Source organism: Papaver somniferum, chromosome 9, assembly GCF_003573695.1.
Source record: "Papaver somniferum cultivar HN1 chromosome 9, ASM357369v1, whole genome shotgun sequence".
Taxonomy (NCBI): Eukaryota; Viridiplantae; Streptophyta; class Magnoliopsida; order Ranunculales; family Papaveraceae; genus Papaver; species Papaver somniferum.
The window spans coordinates 69,942,493-69,958,120 of NC_039366.1; the positions used below are offsets into that span (position 1 = coordinate 69,942,493).

Here is a 15,628-nt window from a genome sequence, read left to right on the forward strand (position 1 = left end):
GGTATCTGAGTTAACTAGTATGCATGGTTTCTTCTTCTTTTTGGAGAGGAACCTTCGAAAAATCCCCCGGAGTGACATTATTTTTCTTTATTCCCCTCAAGATATTCCAGTCGACTGCTCGTCTCTCCTGTTTATTCTAAATTGATATCGTGGTATCCTAGTAATAGTCAAATTACTTTGTTTGAGTTTGTCTAGGATTGTTTGAGTTTGTCTAGGAAAAGGAGTTTGTGTAGGAAAATAAATTACATGGATAATGATCATAATAAGAAAACATCCGAAAAAACAAAAAAGCGGGTTCGACAGTTTTTGGAGGTAAACTTCAACGCTTTACGTGAAGGGTAGGCGGTAGTCTGTCAGATTCCAGAACGTCGATATGTATTCCCTAGTCTTTCCTAGTGCTTCCAATGAAATAAAGCTGTTAACGTGTGATACTGGATTAAACATGAAGAAATATACTGTATATTCTTTAGATCCCCAATCTTTTTAGAGGTTGCAGTTTCTGGATCATAAGAATTGACAACGACAACTCTTTTTTCATTATAAGCGGCAATGAGAAATTCACCCCTTTTAGTAACAGCAAAAGGAACACGGTGCCCTCCGCTGAAACTGAAGTCAATTGACAGAGTGAACTGTCTATTCCGACTCAAGGACTCTTGATGTCGCTCATTCTTGTTATAACTACTACTCTTCTGTAAAACCCACATATCTGCTTCATTACTTCCTCTTTGATGAAAAAGACAGAGACACCCTCCCAGTACCTGGAGTCTAAAATTTATGCCTGTAAATGTCGCCAATTCGTGAACCATGGAAGCAGGGTGGTCTTGGGAGTACTTGGAACTCTTCGTCTGACAAACTGAAAGCCACGATTTGTACTTCCCCATCCCAAGCAAGCCAGTGAAGAGCTTTATTTACTAACAAATTTGTTCTTGGACTCAAAATCCTATTGATGAGTGAAATATCCCACATTCATTATGTATGCGAAATAAAGGTCATCTAATCTAAGCGAAGACCATCGCATATACTAAAATTAGGATGACGTATTTAATGATGTCAGCATAGTCACGAGTAAAGTGTGATGATTTGTGCGAAAGTGTAGAGTGTGCGAAGTTGAGCGAATGTACATGAGCGATTGTAACGCACAGTGATTCCGAAATAGGGGATCTATTAGCTGTCATCCACTATGTATTACCCTATATAAGGGGAAGGAAACTGTGTATTGAGGGAGATCTCTAAGGTGAGCGTAAGACAAGAAACTAGGAGAGATAAAGTTTATTTGGAGAGAAAGTAAAGTCTTTGTAATATTTTGTATTCAATATTAAGATCTTGATGAATAAACAAACGATTTTCACCATGATTACTTAGATAATCACATAATATTGAATGGATGTGGTTGTAGGATTTCCTGCAACTACATTTTGGCGCTAGAAACAGCTTGAAGAAATATATCCTGTTGGTGAATCCGTTTAGAAATCAAGTTTCTAGAATTAAACACCTAGCAGTTTTCTTTAAACATTTGAGATTTTCATCATCGCATCTTTTCAATCTGTTAATACAAGAAAGTGGTAATGGTAAGAATCAGATCTATTGTTGAGCAAGCGGTAGCAGCCAGAAGAAGTAAAAGAACTGTCGAACGAAGAAGAGGTGAAATTCCTGAACAACTAGAGGAAGGAGAAAGAGAAAATCAAAGAAATGATGTTCCGACTGGACTTCAGCGTACACAAGAACGGAACAATGATATTGATTACGATAGAGTGAGTATTCATACTGCACATACGAATTCTACCGAAGAAGAGACAGAGAGAAATGGGGATGCAAGAAGGATTGAAAGAAATGAAGAAAATATGACACTTGAAGAACTTAGACAAAGATTGATTGCAGAACGACAAAGAGAGGATGAAGAGCGTGCGAATTTGATACGTCGGAATGATGATTTAAGAGAAGAGAATCTCAGATTGCACGAACAGAGATCAAGAAGCGCTACGCGATCAAGATCAAGAACCAACAGAAGTTCATCAAGACAAAGTCAGTCTAATCGAAGAGATGCAAGGCGAGAGCAAACATTAGGTAATATTGATGAGAACTTACAAGTAGATGATAATCTACAAGATCAACGCGACGAGAGACGCACAGTATATGACCGATACAAACAACCGCGTGAACGACATCACCGACAAGAAGGTCAAAGGAACAACAAATTTCAAGATGCAGTCGAACATCATCGCACTCACCATGAATTAGATAATGACGAAGAAGATGATCCGGAACAAGGGAGAATTCTATTACATAGTAGAGAAATATTGAGGGATCAATATGCACGCGAACAAGATAAAGAGAGAAACAATGTTGTTCGTGAACGTGCAAGATCTGAAAGAGAAAGGCGTAGAAGAATAATAGAAGAAGCTGAAGAAAGAGAGATTGAAGAGGCCATGCATCAGAATAATCATGAGAATAGATTAAGGCAAGCCAGATTAAAAAGACCTATGCGGCAAGATTTAGACCAAACTATGAGCGAAGAAATTCTTAGAGAAATGGCAGAGTTGAGAGAAATGATGACTACGCGAAAAAATGGTGGAAGGAGACAGTTAGAGGAAGCAGTAGAGGAAGCTGGAAAAACACCTTTTGCAAGGAAAACTCAAATTGCAATAATACCACCAAAATGCAATTTACCTGTATTCACTAGTATATTTGATGGTAGTTCGTGTGCAATACGACACATAAAAGCTTATAGCAGATCTCTATTGCAATGGGAAGAAAATAATGCGGTCCTCTGTAAATATTTTCCTGCGAGCTTGACATGAGAAGCCTTGCAGTGGTTTGAAGGATTGCCAGTAGGAACTATTAGATCATTCCGTCATCTACATAACGTCTTCCTAGGACAATATATCAGCAATAATATGACGCGACCAAGAATTGAAACAACATTTGGACTTCCTAGAAGAGTCAATGAAAGTTTGCGTCATCTAACAACACGTTGAAGAACCATGTGTAGTGAAATGGCAAGACGAGTAGATGAACGATATCTCATACTAGCCTTCATCAATGCTCTTTTTCCTACGAATTTATTATATACACAGATTTTCAGGATAAAAGACACCATAACAATGTCACAGTTGCGTGAATTTCAAGAAGAGTATATAGCGCTTGAGGAGAAGCAGAGAGAAATGGAATCTTACCCAGTTGCGATCCCAAATGCGAAAAATGGGAATGAAAGCTTACTCCCAAGGATGACAAATGTTGTTGCGTCGCAGGGAAATCAAGGAATTGGAACAAAAGCTGGTAGCCATGGGTAGTACAGATCAAGAGGAACTAGAAAGAGAATACAAAGAAAGACAATCCCAAAATCGAGGAGGAAACAATAAGATTCAAAGAATGGACAACCCTCCAGAAGGTTATGGAGATCAACAACCATATTATAATAGAAGACAATGGACTGGAAAGGTGGTATGGGAACAAATAAGCTTGCCAAAGTTGAATACTACAGTAGACAAAGTCTGGGAGGCTGTTATACTAATGGAAGAAATTCCCGAACCACACAGTGTAGGAGATGAACCACCACCGGGCAGAAGGAGCAAAGAATTCTGTGTATATCATCGCTTTCATGGTCACACAACAAGTAATTGCAGAAATGTGAGGAAAATCATACTGAGAATGATTGAGCAAGGAAAACTGAACCACTTCCTAGTACAGCAGCCATCGAATCTACCACCACCACCACTAGGAGGAAATACATATGGTGAGGAGAAAGGAAAGAATACATTTGTAATTGAAGTAGGTGTGAAGGAAAAAAACCTATGTTGCAATTCGATTATACACTCTTTCAAAAATATAGAGGATTTTCATGACAACATCTTAAGTCGTGTATATGTGAGAGATAATGATGGAAAAGAAATCCTTAACCTTGCGAAGATATCACCATTAAAGGATTGGCAAAAATAGACCATTTCGTTCAGTGCGGAAGAAACACCAGGAGGAGGAGAATTACATGAGTGTCCATTAATGGTGAAGTTGGGAATTAATCTGAAGGCAAAAATAGATGATGACAATGAAGAAGAAGATGAAGCGAATACTTGGGCTATAAATAGAATACTCATAGATCCTGGGAGTTCTGTTGATATTCTCTTTTATCATACATACAAGACTATGGGCGGAAGAGATGACGAGTTAATTCCTTCAACTTACAAAATTTATGGATTCAATGGCGCTGCGAACAAGCCAAAAGGAGAAGTCAAAATGCGAATTCCTCTGCAAAGTCTGCCAACATAAATTGTATTTTGTGTTGTTGATGTTGAATCACCTTATAATGCTCTGATTGGGAGACCATGGTTGCATAGTATCTTGGGCGTGGCTTCAATATTTCATCAATGCATAAAATTTCCTTTACCTCAAGGTCTTGGCATAATAAGAGGAGATACAAATGAAGGTAGAAATTGTCAAGAAATTGATATCGATAAGTGCGAAGAGCGAAAATATAAAAGAAGAAATTTGAAGCAGCATGCTAAGGATAGTCAAAGAGGTGAAAGATTAATGGTAGATGAAGTGTCTAAATTTGTGAAGATATACAAGAAGGATATTGAAGCAAAATCTCCTGCGAATAACGACACCAAGCGAGTCAGAAAGATTACTTCTAAAGAGGAGAGCGAATGCTGAGGCAGAAGTTATGTTCTCAGAAGAAAAGTAACTTGTGCGATGATTCTCGCACAGAGGAAATTTAAGATATCATGCGAGATAATGTTCTGAGAAGCATCAGTGAACTTAAAGAAATACAAAAGATGACTGGAGCAGACGAGTAATATGAATATATTTCTTCATGTATGAGAGATCGGTAAGAATTCTACGTACTAGAGTTATATAACTCAAAAAAAGAATAGAATGAGAAATTTCTATTTCATAAGATGATATCATATCAAGAAAAAAGGAAAATGTAAGACCTTGAAGTAAGACCTTAATAGAAGGCAACCGAAATAAAAACTCTAATTAGGGAGGCTAGGTATCCGAATGTGGCGGGCACCTTAGTTCGCATAAATGCAAGAGGCAAAAAGTAAGACCTAACGCACATCACATTTGGGGAAAACCTGGTAAGCATGACTCAAGGGAAAGCTACATCGACCCTGGAACTTGAGTCATGGAGATTTGGGGTGAGAAAAAACGAAAAATGCCCATCCAGGAGAGACACCTAAATCGAAATATTGGGGTAATAAGATCTCTCCTAGGGAGTGAAGAAACTCTATCAGGGCGTCGAGGTACACGGTTGAGTCAAGAGTGCTCGGGGCGTCTGGAGCGTACCTTGCCACTCTTGACAAGTCCTGACTATGATGCACTCGTTCCGAAGATACCCCACTTAGGGTTCGGTCTCGTAACCATAAATATTATCGGTGAAGGGATAAGAGGTTTCCAAATCAACTGGTTGTTGTATCACCGGATGGGAGGAGCCAACCTTAACCCGATAGAGGTAAGCTTCCTTGAAGGGGCAACCAGGGGGAATATAAGGACAGCACCCTCTATTAGGGAAATGAATTGTGTCAAAAGACGTAAATGTCATGAGGCTTTTTACTCACGGGAGTATTAAGGCTTGTCATATTTATGCACAAGAAAAACCAGAAGAGGTAATAATACAAAAAAAAAATAAGGCGAGATCAATGGGTCGATACACTACAGCGTAAACACTTCTTGCGATTTCCTCGCATAAGATCAAAGAAAATTTAGGGCAAAATAATACCTTTAATTAGGAAGGCAAAATAAGACCTCATGAGAAAAATAAAATGTTAGCTAATTTTGTTTTGCAGAAAAATAAGCTCGCTGCGAAATTGTTCGCATATGATTAAGGTAGGGAGCGACACTATGTTAATTAGCCTATCAATCTGTGACAACTAGGAGAGGCAAGAATAGGAATGCAAACATAAAGAGAGTGCTATTTTCCCCATTTAATAGTCTTATGCATGTGCGAAAAAGATGGAACTCTGCTATTTGCGAATGAAAATTAACATTGGAAAGGTATATATTGAAGAAGAAATTCTAGAAGACATGAAGATATACAAGAGGAAGAAAAAGAATTTACATCAAGCAAAAATAATTAATTTTTGCCTAAATTATCTTCATCATTATGTTCGGCCTCAGAATCACTTACTTCTTCTTCATATTCTTCATATTCCTCTTCACTATCAATAATATCAGGAAAAACTTCGTTGGGAGGAACGTCTACGAATTTATACTTAGAGAGAGGAACGTCATTATCAACACAGACTTTCTTAACTGTTGATACTTGGAGTTGCGAGCAGATAACTCCATTGATAACTTCTCGGCTTCCTCAAGACGTTTCTTCTCTTCAGCAGCAAGTTGTGTCTTTAACTCTTCAATCTTTTCCAGATAGTTCTTTTCTTTATCTGCGAAGTGTAAACAAAAGGGTTAGATTTAAAAGAGATATCATCTTCAAGAAATGACAAATATGAAAGAAAAAAGCAAATGACCTTCGTGATTAGAAATAATGTCTTTAACCAGCGCAAAATGTTCAGATTAGGAGTGGGACTTGGGTTGGTTGGGCGGGTTAGAAGGCTTGGTCGAGGCAGACCCAAGCTAGGAATCCTTTGCCCAGATTGCCCATGGAGATACTTCCCAAGTTCGCCCAAGTTATGTTCCTCGGGTTCCCCGGGTTCCTCGGGTTAGCCCAAGTTTTGCTAGACATACGAGTTTGTTAATACGATAATAACAAATTTTAGTAATAATAAGATTTAATGCTTCATTTATATTAAATTTCCAAATAATTGAAAATTATTTACAATGATGTAAACTTTTTTCATATTCAATGATTAATGAGATAGATATAATTTATATTTAATATCTAAAATTACTTTAAATAGGTAATAATACCAATTATATAAATAATTTTATACTTTATATAATAATTCTTCGGGTTGGGCGGGTTGCTTGGGTCAGAAATATTTGTTCCCATGCTTGCCCAAATTTAACTCGGGTTTATTAAATTTATGCCCAAGCTTGCCCAAAATTTTGAAATATGTTGCCCATGTCCGCCCAACATTCGAGTTGGGCATGGGTTGGGCGGGTTAACCCAACCCAAGTCCCACCCCTAGTTCAGATTGAAGGCTCACATTTACGACTAAATTCTCCCTAGCATCATTCAGAACTCTAGCAGCCCAACTAAATTCAGCTTCACTTTCTATGAGAAGTCGAGAACGGATTAATTTTTTTCCTCAATGAGTGCGTTCTTTTCGCTCAAAGCTAAATCACGTTCATATTGAACTTTAAGGATAGTTTCTTGGAATTTTTCTAGTGCTTTCGCACCCTTGAGAGCGATCTCATCTTTTTCACTAATGAGTTTATTCTTCTTTACTTCCAAAAGTTGAATTGTCTTCTTATTTTCATGAAGACGACGTTTGAAGTTATTATGTGTAGTTAATAAGGGTCTGTGATCCATTATAAGAGCAGTATACTTGAATCTTAATTCCTCCAGGCTAAGGTTCTCAAATCCTCTGGTTGGATAATTATTTAAAGAACAATTAAGATGTTCTAAAAGAGTTTCCTCGTCAGGAAGTTAGATGCCTCATCAGAAAGATTATAAATATCTGCGAATATAAAGAAATGAGGAATGTGAATTATCATGTAAAACAAAGAGAATGAAAAGGTTAAAGATTACACACCAATAAGTTCATCATTTCTTTCTCGAGCCATGTGAAGTAATTCAATGTTGGTATAATTTTCAGACTTAAGTTTGGTATTTTCTTTCCTCAAACTGAGAAGTTTCCTTTGATAATCCGAAGAAACCGCATAGGATAAGCGAGATACCTGCAAAAATATAAGAAAGATATAAATGAAAATATGAAGGTATAGATATTACCAAAGAGCCAATTTCATATTGGAAGCTTGGATTTACTGCAGAAGCAGCTCCGCGAAGAGATGGATCATCCTAAATAGGAGCATCGCAGACTTTCGATATCATACCAAAAGTGCGTTGTAGATCACCATCATTAAGAGCTGACATTGGATCAAAGAAAATGTTGGATAATTCTTTCATTGAAGAGGAGATTGATGGGTCTTCGGAAGCAAGAATATCGTCGTCACTGGATTCAGAACTTGAGGAAGGGTAGAATTTTTTACGCTTCTTGGAAAGATCAGAGGAAGAAATTTTGGACCCAATTTAGATGCGAGTTTCTTGGGTTGTTTCTTGGCTTTCCCAGTATTCTTTATACTCGAAGCTTCAACCTACGCGAATAATCAAGATAAGAAACAGGGGCAACACTATTGTTTAAGATAAGAGAAAATGTTTCTTACTTCATTATTCTGCGAAGATGACGCATTATGTGATGTCTTGGCCTTCTTAGCAGCCTGAAATCAGAGGAGTATGAAAATGAGAAAAAAAAATAAAAAAAAAAGGGGGTTATGCGAAATTAGGAATATCTGTACGAAGATTTCGTACCATCTTCTTATTCTCATCATCAGATAAGACAAACTTCCAAGGTTGATAAGCAGAAAGTTTCGCAGGAAGGGAAGATCAGAACCATCAACAGCTCTTCCAGATACACAAGGACCTTCTAAAATGACAGGACAATTAAGCCAGCATGAATCATTAGACCTGCCAACAGTGCTATTAGATTTTTCGTTCCAATCAACATCTCGCATAATTTTCTGGTCTTCAGAAATACCATCTTTTCTTCTTAAGCGAATGGCCCATTTAGTCGATTCGTTTTTCATGATCGCAACATAGTAGTTTTTGAAGAAATTATCAATAGTGTACTATGTAGGGTTGATGGCTTTATCACGGTATGATGCATTTCACACTTCATAAGATAAGAGGTTCCTAATCCGGCTGCGCGACGAGAGTATTCTAAATATATTCTAATAGCATCTCCACTCAACTGAAATATACCTCTTGCAAATCGATCATCGAATAGAATTTCATAGAATTAGGGAATTTCTGGATTATACAACATGATGAGAAGATTATTCAAAAGTTGTCCTAAGGAAGAGAAAGTGAATAGCCTCTTGTGTCAAATTATTTCTTTGATTTGGTGAATTCAATTTCCATCTTTTTACCAGCTAGAGCCATTATAAGAATGAGAATGATGGATATATAGGTAAAAAAAAAGTATCTTAATCAGATCGATGAAATCACAGTTAAAATGCAGAAGTGGAGGAAAAGAAAGAAGAAGGTAAAAAGAAGAAAGAGGAAGATGAAAGAAAAAGTATTTGAAAATGGGTAGGATGAAACCGTTTACATCTGACTATTTTTAAATTTTTGTCCATTTAAACAGTATCAAAATCTAAATGTCTTTTTCACCCAGAAATTGCTAATTTTGGTCTTTTTTGTGTAACAACTAATCAACATTTTTCACAAAATTTCACAAAACGGGTGCATCAACCCTTACAACACTATACCGAGTTCAACTGGTGGTTGGTTTTGATGTACTTGCGAAAAATGGGAAAAAAAACTATATAATTGGTGTAAAGTGCAAACAAAGACGAATATAATATATATAATAATTGGTACAAACAAACATTACATAACCGATCATAGATATTTCTCATAGTTTTACAGGCATTTCAGACGATTGTTATAATTGTTTCAATTATATCAAGGACGATTTCTTCCGGCATGATGTTATTCTACATTCGCATGAATACCTATGACTACGGGACATGTGATAATGTTGTTTTGTGCTTGTTACTTCCTTATGGAACAATTCCATCTTAATGAAGAAGATAATGATGATGAAGACAAATTCTTCAAAATGCAGAATTTTAATTCAAATGTCATCCCACAAATATCATTAATTTTCGTTCTGAAATTAATGTATTTAATACGTTTGTATTCTTATTGTTGTGATACAAAAAAATTCGTATTTTGGGTTATTATTCTTGTGGGAGCTTACCAAAACTAATCGAAATTTTACATATTAATGATATTTACATTGCATAATATTTCAAAACTGCGTTACCTAGATAAAAGAGAAAGCACGACAAAGAGAAAAACCAACTAGACATTGGCATGCAGCAGCTGGTATCGTGTATGATTTCCTCTAAACATTTGTAACATTTTCTTTTTCCAATGCTTTCAATGAAACAAAGCTGTTAACGTGTGATGCTGAGTTAATTCGAGGGAAAATCGTCTTTAGATTCCCAATCTTTTTGAAGGTTGCAGTTGTTGGATCATAAAAACTGGCAACAACAGCATTTTCATTACTATAAGCGGCAATCAGAACTTCACCCCTTTTAGTAACAGTGAATGGAAAACCGTAGGTATCACACCTTCCAAGCCAATAATACTCCATAGTGAAGTTAAGTGGAATGGTGTACCGTCTATACCAACTCCATGGCTCGTAATGTTGTTCATTCTTAGCGTTACTAGTACTTTTATTTAATACCCATATATCTGCATCTGTTTTTCCTCTTTGATAAAAGACTCTCCCAGTACTTGAAGTTGAAATTTCGTGTGAATTTGCCCAGTTGACGAGCCAGGTAAGCACGGTGGTGTTGGGAGTACGTGGAACTCCTCCTCTACCAAACCGAAAGCAACAATTTTCCCTGTCCAATCCAGCCAGTGAAGAGCTCCATTGACAAACACATTCCTTAACTCTCTTATAAGCCGGTACTAGAACATTCCTTTATCTCTCCAGCCACTGCCAGCACCAAGAGTATATACTTGTAGCTTACATTTCAACCGCACATTATCATCATAGTATTCTATGATTCTAACAACTTTGTACTCGTTGCTTGAAGGAACATAACCAAATCCGGACAATATTTTGACAACTTTAATGTCTTCATCCTCAGTGAGAAATTTTGGAAGCTCCAAATATTCTTTTGTAACTAGATTGCAAACGTAGACAGGCTCAGCACATGGATTAAGTTTGGCTTTTGTTGGTATGCCGAAGCAAACCAAACCGTTGCATGAACCAATCAGTCTCTTAGTTTCAGTCGGAAGGGGAAAGTTGATCCTTGTCAGTTTCTTGCGAGATTTCTCATCAAAATCTACATAATAAATACTAGAATAAAAAACATCCAGGAAATTAAAACTCAATCTATTACATGTATGTTGTTGCTGCACCAGTATTCGCCTTAGATGCATATCACTGAAGTATTTATCATCTAACGTAAATAGATTTCTCCATGCTCTACAAACTTGTCTGCAAGCTAATGCCGACTCCGCCTGGTAATCGAGAAAGTATGTTCACCATGATATCTGAGTTAACAAGTAGTATGTATGGTTTTTTCTTCTTTTTGGAGAGGAACCTCCCAAAATTCCACCAACGTGACATGGTTGTTTTTCCCCCTCAAGATATTCCAGCTGACTGCTCCCATCTCTCTAGTCTCTGCTATTTATTCTTAATTGATATCATACTAATCCTAGTAATAATCAAATTACTTTGTTGAGTTTGTGTAGGAAAAGGAATTTGTTTCATATATAGTCAAATTGCTTGTTTCAAGCGTATATTTAATTACTGCTATCACATATATCCGCTAGTCTTCTTCAGTGCTTCCAATGAAATGGCGAAAAAATTATATAATTGATGCAAAGTGCAAACAAAGACGAACATAATATAATTGGTACAAACAAACATTACATAACCAATCACATAGATTAGGATTCTATTTTGATTCTTGAATAGTTGAGATCTCGGTCGGTCTTTTTCCTAATGCATTCTTTCAATGAAACAAAGCTATGCATGTGTGGTGCTGCTTCAAAACGGAACAAGATCTGGTCAACCTCCCATCTCTCTTTTGTAGTTGAAGTGTTTGTGTCATAACAAATAATAGACTTTCCAATCTCAAAGAGGGAAATTAAAATTTCACCGCTCTTTGTAATGGCGAACGGAAGGGTGAATGTTTTGCTCCAACTTAAGGATTCGAATGGAAGGGTGAACTCTTTATTCCAACTCAACGAGTCGTAGTCTTCCTGCTCTTTGCCGCCGCAATCGCCACTAGTTTTCTTCTTTAACATCCATAAAGTTGCGTTACTTACATATCCTCTTTGTTGGTGAAAGACACACAAACACCCTCCAAGCACACAAAGTTTGAAAATCTGAGACTCGGTGGAAGCAGGTAAACAAGGTGGCGGTGATAGTAACTGGAACTCCTCCTTTGCCAAACTGAAGGCCACTATATTCCCTTGGGAATCTAGCCAGTGAAGATCCCCATTTGCAAGAACATTGTTCCTTGCTTCATTACTTAACTGGTAATGGGTTTCTTCTTTGTCTCTCCATCCACTGCCATCACCAAGAGTGTATACCTGTACATGCCCAGACAAATCTTCGTTGCCGTAGTAGTATACAATTCTAACAACTTTGTATTCATTAGTTGAAAGAACATAACCAAACCCGGATAATACTCTACGAACATCCTTTTCCTTCTTGTTGGTGATGAAAAATGGAAGATCTATACGTTCTTTTGTGATGGGATTACAGATATAGGCAGGATAATAAGTGCCAAAGTGGTTTCTCTTGGCCAAACAAACCAAACCATTGCATGATCCAATCACTGCGCACATAGTACTAGGGAGAGGCACGTTTATCTTTCTCACTTTCTTGCGAGATTGCTCATCAATCTCTAAAGTATACAAGAAAGAATAACCCGAGAATATAAAACACAAATTTCCATTATTAAGATTAGAGTTGTAAAGACAACCACCTCTGTCATCTTGCTGCTGCATTAGTAGTTGCCGCAGATGCATATCTCCGAAGTATTTATCATCAAACAAACGGAGATTTCTCCAGATCTTGCAAACTCGCCTGCACTGGAGTACTGACACGACTGGCAATCGAGAGAATATGTCCAACATGATCTCTGGCTGAAGAAGAAGTATGCTCGACATTTTTGAGGAAAGGAAGAGGGATTTAGATCGGCTGTGCTCCAAACTCAAGACCTTCACCTAAATACTTTTCTATCAGGTCAAGGATTTTGTCCCCCCGAACCCTATATATGTCCATATATTAAAGTTAGTCTAAACAAGTAAAATGTACTGGAATTTGGTGTACTATTAAGTATTAAACGTGTGCATATATAAAAAACACTAATGACATTCCATTTTTGCTCACACGTAGTTCCTTTTTGAGCATATCCAGACGTACCCAATGTTTAATTCTCTTTAATGGTCATCCGCCGTCCGTTCATTGGTGCCGAATTAAGTAAGTTTGGCTGTTCTTTAGTACGTGCACCACCCAATCCATCGCCCGGCCATGGATGATAGTTTGCAGTACTAGCTAGTTTAAATATGCTTATAACCCATCTTAGTTCTTTCGAACAATTTGAAAGAAAAAAAGAAGACCAAATTATTGATGCAAATTAAGGTGGACATCATCCGTTAAATCATACCAAATTATCAAATGACCAAACATAATATGGGATCATACCAGAGCAACATATTGCTATGTTGCCATAAAGCACTGTCTACCAATCCTATAGTGTCTGTTTTCTCCAGTACCGCTATTCAAATAGTGGTAGACCACTATCTAAGTAGTGGAATAAAGATAACACTCGTTTGGTGCTATCTTTTTGTTAAATGACAATTCTACCCCTGTACAAGCTTACAATTCCTAAAATTTTAAACGATACTCCTTCTTTTTCTGGAATTTTTTATCATCGTTCGCTTCGTTCCTAAACTCTCTCTCTAAACTCAGCATTATCTCCAAGTTCGATAAAAGCAATGTAGAAAAAATACCCAAAACTAAAATCAAATTCCTAATTAATTTTTCCTATCATTCGATTAAAATGAAAATAAAAGAGTGAGGTTTACAGATTTTAATTACCTTAACTGTCATCTGTTAGTTATTCTCTTTCTTTACTAGTTGCATCATCAAAGCCGAATCAGCCGATCAAACATGCATGATCAATTCCTGTCTGCTATTCTCTCTCTATATTAGTATCGTGATCATCCTGATGATGTCTTCAATGAAATCTTCTTCAAACCGAAGTTTTCTTTTAAGGGTAGGGAAGAAAAATACTTTCTAATGGAAAATCAGAAAACTAATAAATCTAATCAGTCGTCACGACCTCGTAATCAAAACGAAATTACTTTTATAACCCCTCAGCTAATACCACTTGTTGAAAGACGGTGCCAAATTACTATTTTGTTACCGCCAAATAAACAAACATGCTGTTTTAGAGAACTAGTTGTCAAGTTTTACTGTTGACCGTTGAGGGTCAATACTACTGAACCATCAAACTACAAGAGCACACACTCAAATGTGAGAGTTCGTTTGCGTAGCCAAACATTAACAGAGTGGTTAAGGCCGTCGCCGGACTGCTCGGTTAAATTTTGACATGGTGCTCAAAGCTTGTCCGCTCAAAATCTTGTTTCCTCCATCCCATTTTCTACCCCATCCGAGCAAGTCTTGTGGTGAAAAAAATGTCATTGTCATCTTTCAAGTTTCACACCACCTTACCGTTTGGATCAGATTATAACGACAGGTGTAAGTGTAATGACGGAACTTCTGAAACGAAAAAAAAGTAATAACTCCTTACCGTTTGGATTAGATTATAACAACAGGTGTAAGTGTAATGACGGAATTCTGAAACGAAAAAAAAAAAGTAATAATGTCAGGTGTCAATAAGATTGACGTTCTTCGAGTTTGGTATATAACGCCAATTAGAATGCCACTCGCTCTAAGTCTTTGGATTTATCTTGAAAACTTTTACATCTAATTAAGGGTCACATTGAGTGGCAACCTGATTAACATTTTTTGTGGCAATTAGAATGATGATTTCGGAAAGAATGAGCAGTATTTCAATATACGCTAAGCACCAAACGAAGTGTCTATCTCTCGTTTTGGTTCCATGCTGTCTTCTGTGAAATCTGAGCACATGCTTTGGAAAAGTGTAAAAAACCCTTACTTGAAAGCCCATTAGACTTTACCTCCAAATCTTTTTCTAGCTTAGAATAGGTAGGATTCCACTATAAAATATCTTCTCAATCATATTTTTTGTTAGTCCAGATATAAGTATTAATTATCCGGTCTTTCTCGTTAAACTCTTGAATGTATTGTTATTTTATTCTATTCCACATATGAACTCTTTTTTTGTATGGTCCAGTTTCAAATCATGCATAGTTTATGTAATTTGTTCCAAATGTAAACTTCTTTTTTTGATTTGATCCGATTTCAAATCATGCATGTTATACGGATAAATAAGGAGCAAATTATGGTGTCTAAAGATTTGGGTGTTCCATACTTAAATTAATTCAAGAAACAAGACAACAATATATAATTTATTCATAAAGATATTTTCACTTTATTTCTTCTTAAAGTTTCCAAGAAGTTTTGGATTTGATTCTTTTTGTTCTTTCCTTCTACAAAGTTACCAAATTTACATAGTTCTTATAATACAAAATGTGTTTTATAGTTTTGGTATAACAACATAATCTTAAGAAAATCCTTCGGTCTCCTTAGTTTCTTGAATTTTTCAACGTTGGCGAATAAAAATAATGGAAAGAAGGAAGTATAATTTATGTTTCTCTCATACTTTTTAGTTTTATATCCTATTTTAAATATATTTATACTTTTTCCGTTCCATTATTTCTGCCTCAATACTATTTTCGTCAACGTCAAAAAACTTCCTAACTTTGGTTTAATCATAGTCGCATTTTATCAATGAACTCTCAAAATACACCATAACTCTTTTTAAT

General features: G+C 36.5%; 1 protein-coding gene across 2 annotated transcripts; it reads right to left on the reverse strand.

Moving 5' to 3' along the window:
* Window positions 1-11,472: 11,472 nt before the first annotated feature.
* LOC113313692 (F-box protein At3g07870-like) lies at window positions 11,473-13,924 on the reverse strand. Of its 2 annotated transcripts, XM_026562485.1 has the most exons (3): window positions 13,755-13,924; window positions 13,077-13,241; window positions 11,473-12,921 (listed from the first exon to the last, which is right to left on the reverse strand). In XM_026562485.1, the coding sequence occupies exon 3, from the start codon at window positions 12,818-12,820 to the stop codon at window positions 11,591-11,593; it is 1,230 nt and encodes a 409-aa protein (XP_026418270.1). In that variant the 5' UTR covers window positions 12,821-12,921; window positions 13,077-13,241; window positions 13,755-13,924; the 3' UTR covers window positions 11,473-11,590. The 2 variants fall into 2 exon arrangements, with proteins under 2 accessions (XP_026418270.1, XP_026418269.1); XM_026562484.1 differs by lacking the exon at window positions 13,077-13,241.
* Window positions 13,925-15,628: the final 1,704 nt, after the last annotated feature.